The sequence below is a fragment of the Semicossyphus pulcher genome, unplaced genomic scaffold, assembly GCF_022749685.1.
Source record: "Semicossyphus pulcher isolate SPU_LCO1_2020_fin unplaced genomic scaffold, fSemPul1.0.p SCAF_10, whole genome shotgun sequence".
NCBI lineage: Eukaryota > Metazoa > Chordata > Actinopteri > Labriformes > Labridae > Semicossyphus > Semicossyphus pulcher.
Window position 1 is genome coordinate 10,652,838 of NW_027211604.1, and position 6,000 is coordinate 10,658,837.

The window sequence follows — 6,000 nt, forward strand, 5'->3', positions numbered from 1 at the left end:
CAGAGTATGCTGGGTTTCATCCAAACTTTTCCTACTAATGTTTTCTTTAGTAAGAAAAGTTTATTTATAAGACGTAGTTTGTGGTATTAAGCTATGTTCTTTACAGTAGCGCTGCTTTATGATTGGCTGGTTTTATTGCCACTCATAATGTAGCACTGATTGGCATTAGCGGTGTCACGCTCTGAGGACTTGTTTAAAAAACAAATGGTGTGTTGACAGACGAGAACAACAAGTTTTAATATCACTTAGATTAGACTAAACATTTGCAAAGCTGATTTTTGAAAGTATTTAAAATCCTGCATTCTTTACATCAGTCCTATCAGCCGAGTTTTTTCTTCCTTGTCTTTAAAGCTGCATATCATGGCTCATAACAGCCACATGTCTGTAGGTGAAACACACCAGGCAGGACTCTGTGTAGTGTCGTATGCATTTGCACCATAACACGTCTCTTTTCCAGGAATAAATGATATTTTGCACCATTTTCTAGATAAAGAGTCCAAAAACAAAACTGCAGAGTAGTTTCTGTTATAATTAGCAACATGATGCAAAACTGGGACCCAATAATAGAACGTTTGAACAAAGGGCAGCCATTAATAGAGATTAAGATGACTTACAGCTTTGTCATTGAAGGTACCAGGAGGAAGAAGGGAGGAAGCAGAATCAACAGACAACATTGTTATTGTCCTGTACCCTGCTGTTATTTTCTACCTGCTGTTCTGAGGCAAGCAAACATTTAATAGATGGTTTAGGACTCTTCGAAACAGTGTTTACAAAGAACAATGGATAATAGACAGACAGACTTGATCGCAGGATTGGGACACACACTGGGAGGTTATTTTAAAGTCTAGAAGCAGCAACATCAGCCAAAGAAAGCCGAGGCATGCACAGGCAATGGTTTCCAGATCAGACCCTCCCTGTGCTGGCAAACCCATCACTGACTTCTTTCACAATTTAGAGAGTTGTGGCACCACCAAGAATCACCCCCGTAAATCACTGTCATAGCTGCTGAGATAAAACACTGACTGCTATTTTTAGGGAATTGTTTGGGTGGGAGCTGAATGCGGGTTACATAAAAGAAACTGCATGCATGGACATCATTAGGTAAAGACTTCTTATCACACTGAACTGTCGCCCCATGTGAAGGTGAACGAGTGAAAGCAAGGGAGAGCAGTCTTTGAATAAGGAGTGATTAGGTGAATTTAATCAGTCTATCGAGAAGGGACAAGGAGTGCAAACAAGAGTCAACTAACTATCATGAAAGAAGACACAAGGAAGTAAACTACGGTAGGAAAGGGAGGTGAAGAAGGGATGTGGCAATCTTGGCTATAGTCTGATGACGACACAGCCTCTGGGGACAATGGCGAACATGCCGGGCGTGTAGCCAGCGGTTAGCCATAAATAACTTCCAGTAAGGAATTCCTTTTCCGCGTGCTGCATTGTTTCCAGAAAAAGAGACCGTTTTTCCTGTGATTTACTTTAATAAGCGGGTCTTACCTTTGCCAAAATTTCGACATCATGATGCAGATTAGTAAGAAGTAAAAATCCAAGCCTTGTCAGGTCTGTCTTCAAGAGGAGAAGAAAACTTTTAAAATGCTCGCTTGTTGAACGGATGTCGGAACGATCATTTCTGATTAATTCGAGGAAGTCGGGAAATCTAAGCGCTGAGTGGCCTTTGTGACACCGCGTCAAGGAATTTATCTCAATTAGAATGTTGGATCAAGAACTGATTGTTGGCTGAACTTGCTGCAGATGTCGGTTTAAAGAGATTAATCAGAAGCTAAATTGTTGTCAGATGGGCTGATGGGAGTTGGGATGTCATTACGGCTAGGGATGCACGATATTGGATTTTTTTGCCGATATGCCGATATTTTCCAACCCTTTTTGACGATTTCGATACCGATATATTAGGCACATGATTTTTTCCACCCAACATCAAGTCTTTCCTGTAGTGGAATTGATATCATGCCTACTCTTACTGTATTGGCCCACTGGCAGATGCAGAAATAACACAATGCAGCGCTTTTTAAAATGTACACATTCACTGGGCAATACAAGAAAACTAGTTATGTACAAAATCCCATATTTATGTGTATGTAACATTTTCTTTTCATATTTTGGGAAATCATCGAGCAGTTAGGCTTAATTAAAGCGTTGTTATATCAGCGGATAATATCGGCAGAAAATATCGGCAGAAAAATGACATATCGGCCGATGCCGATATGTCATTTTCAAGCCGTTATCTGCAGATACCGATAACGTGCCGATAATGTTGTGCATCCCTAATTATGGCGCATTACGTTCCGCCTGTTTTTGCTCTCCACACCACCACAGCCTGCTGATACATGATTGGTCAATATAACTCGGACTACAAACGTAGTACAAACGGAAACCAGAACACTTACCATCCCTCAAATCCCCGTCCCTGCCCACAGGTACAGAGATAGAGATACAGGAAGTGGTAAAAGGTAAGAGAATAGAGATCTTTCTTACATCTCGCCAACACTGATATAGCCTTCCTGGGCCAAAAATAGCAAATATTCAGGTGTACTCAGAAAACCACAGACAAGATTATATTCAGGAGTGGTCACATAAACAGCTTTTACTGGTACTGATATTATTATGTGAAAGGGCCCAGATATGACTGACTCTTACAGTGACGCTCGGGCGTGGATGCTCTCCTCTGCTCATTTTCTGCTCACAGTTTGCTGTTTTTAGTCGTGACCTCCTGGTAAATAAAGAACAGAAAAAATGTCTGAAATATTCCTTTTTGTTGTTAGAAGTCAAGGCTGTCATCAGGTCATTGTGTATTTGTTTGCAGAACATTGAGTCCAGACTGAAGGTGTTGCTCCCAGACGATGTCGGAGCTGCATTGATGGACGGGGTTGTCCTTTGCCATTTGGCCAATCACATTTGTCCTCGGTCCGTCGCCAGCATCCATGTCCCGTCTCCTGCGGTGGTAAGGAAACTGAAGCCTGATTAATTGTTTTTATTTCAAATCACAGATGCCATAAAGTAGCTTTTTTGTAGCTTTCCGTGTAGTTAATCTTTAGGAGTAGCTATAAACTCTTCAACAGAACATTTATATTATAACAGCTTTCTGAAATCTTTGAGTTTGTCCTGCTTCTTATCACTAACATGACTGATATTCTGGCCTCTAGCCAAAGCTTAGCATGGCTAAATGCCGTAGGAATGTGGAGAACTTCTTGGATGCCTGTAAGAAGCTTGGCGTGACACAGGTAATATTAACATCCATCATTCTCATCATGCATTACATAGACCTACCGCTCCGTGTTGACTTTACTCTAATACTTTTATTCCTTTAGATTGCTGATCTAACAATGATGAACGGTTGAGCTATTAATCTTATGCTAACTGACTCGCTACGAGTTCTCTCACGCACACTCACAGGTCTGGTTTACCCTAAAACTGCCCCAACATTTTGACTTTGCACAACCTGACAATTTGAACTTTAAGGTAAAATATTTCAGTGCTTTAAAGTCATTGGTACTCGAGATTCAAGTCCACATTGCTTGTTTAGTATTACGGTAATTAGCTCTGATATAGAGATAGTTGAATCCTATATTATGATGCTCCAGAATAAAGCTCTTACAAATATCTCAAACACACTGCACTCAAACTATCTGCATGGCTACTGTAAATCAGGAAGTAAATCTTGCCTTTGGGGTGTTACAAGTAAATGATGAGAAACACATGATATGAAAACCAGTCTTCCAAAGAATGAAGAGTGGGGCTTTTACAGGAGTGCAGGATTTCTCAGGAAAGTCATTCATGAAGTTTCCTTGTAAATGTTATGTCTATTATCTATCTATAATTAATCAGCATAACACTGTCAGAGAGCTATGAGGGTAACAGATAAACCAGAACCATCATCATGGCTCGATTCCATAAAAGGAGTGTGAAAGTGATTTTTTTTTGTAATTTGGATTTCCTCCTCCTTAAATGTGCCTGAGTGAAACTTTAGGGTTCGTGAGAAAGTCACAGGTTTTCCAAAGAAAAACGTGGAGTAGTTTTTTCCGGTAGTGTCATTTTAAGATGACAAACAAATAATCGGTGAGGATAATGGATAAACTAAAAATATCTTAAGGGTTAGATTCCACAAAAGGGAGGTGGTGTTTTTTGTAATTTGGGTGAAGCAACCTTCCAGATAACCTCCTTACAGGTTTTCCCAAGAAACACTAGCAATAGTTTTAATGTAATGTTTATTTTGAATATACCTATGGGGATAATGGACAAAACTACGTCAGTCTTCATGGTTAGTAATAATATAATTGAGAAATTGTTTATTTGGCGAACCAATCTCTTAGATAATGAGAGGAGAAGCCTCTCTTGTCTCTACATGTAACTGATAGAGGTCTCTCTGCTCCCTCAGGACAAGCTGTGTCTTCCCCATCACATCCTGGAGGAGCGCGGCCTGGTGAAAGTGGGCGTGACCGTCCAGGCTCTGCTGGATCTGCCTGCATCGAAGCCCTCGCAACTCTCAGCTGTTTGACACAAGCCTGAATGACTCGTCCGACCCGTCCAACTGTCCTGCCCTCTCCCCCCGGCCTAAACCCCAAAAGCCCCTCATCACCAGGGACCAGAGAGCCCCCTCTGGGCGAGGACCCTGTGGGTCATTAGGAGTCTGCTTCTGCCTGACTGAAACAGGAGACAGGAGGGAAAAACTTCTGTCTCTGTATATGATGTCAGCCGCCTCCCTCTTCCTGTCCATCACATTTCTTCACTCGTATCCTGTCCCTAGTTACTGGGTTCATCCCGTGTGTGAGTGGACTAGCAACCTGACTGTGTGTTTGGACTTTCTGAGGAGAGACAGACAAGACGATGGGTCAGTACAAAGGCCTGCAAATCCCTCTCTACATGCTCAGTGATTATTGAGCCTGCAAGTGCCAGTTCTGACAACATTTCCATGCTGGTGTTGAAGACAGTGGCAGCGAGGAGGTGACAGACATGTAACTTATTCTCTCACTAAAGAGACCGAAGCTGCACGCTGGCCTCGCCGCCACAAACCACTGACTGTGACCTCAACGGGTTCTTACACTCTTTGAGTTTATGCTCTTTTAGTGGAATTTATTTTCCCACGTTTGTATTATTGGTGTTTATATTTTAGGTATCTACTGTATCTGCTTTTGTTTCAGCAGCCAAACCTGATTTATAAACACTGCTGACTCATTTGCGAATTTCTATCTCTGCTGTTCAAGGTTGGATGCAGACTTGTCTCTGAAAAGAATCTTAACTAGAATTTGATCCTGTCTGTTGGTAAGTCATGCAACAGTTGACGTTCTGCCCATTTCCTGCCAATATTCTTTCCACATCTTTAAACTACTGTATAAATCATGCGTGCCGCTACATCAACCACTGTGAGAACGTGTGCTCGGCTGTGGCCGAAAGCACGACAGTCCTGTGCTGTAGCATTTCTTCATTTTACACGCAACAATTCTGTTTTGTAGGAATATTCCGTCTTCTAACTTTTCTAAAGCTTTTATACTTTCTTCCCTGTCATTTCCAACTGTCACGTTCAGAGCATTGGTTGGCCACGTTAGACTCAACGCAGGATGGATTTTATTGCATAACCTCGGACGAAACATTTTTATACTGTTAGACTGTAATGCAAACCTTCCGACCACGGCGCGAGCTTATCTTACTGCCAGGCCACCGTGCTGCACGTGGTTTCTGATACGACTCATCATTTCAGGGAATTCAAATTATTTATGTATTTATTCATTTGTTTTATATTTAAACGTTGTTGCGTTGCACGTCATTCCTGTCACTGTGCATTTGAACATGCTGCTGTCAACTGAGTTTTTTTAAGAGGGACTGACGACAGCTTGACAGATTTCACACTTTGGTTTAAAGGTGGTTGACACAGGTGTAAGTGAGTATCACTCAGTGTTGCAACAGAAACTCTTTTATTTGACAAGAGAGCAGATGATAGTGTTGACAGGTCCCTGATCATAGGGGCTTGAATCTGTGGCAAACATTATT

General features: G+C 41.6%; 1 protein-coding gene across 1 annotated transcript in view; it reads left to right on the forward strand.

Annotated features, from left to right (window-relative positions):
- The window catches only part of lrch2 (leucine-rich repeats and calponin homology (CH) domain containing 2), a 30,481-nt gene extending 24,481 nt beyond the window's left edge, over nt 1-6,000 (forward strand). Inside the window, exons 19-21 of the mRNA XM_069668701.1 lie at nt 2,819-2,956; nt 3,159-3,236; nt 4,391-6,000. Coding sequence (XP_069524802.1) covers nt 2,819-2,956; nt 3,159-3,236; nt 4,391-4,510 — 336 coding nt within the window. The 3' untranslated portion in view covers nt 4,511-6,000. The remainder of the gene's footprint in view (nt 1-2,818; nt 2,957-3,158; nt 3,237-4,390) is intronic.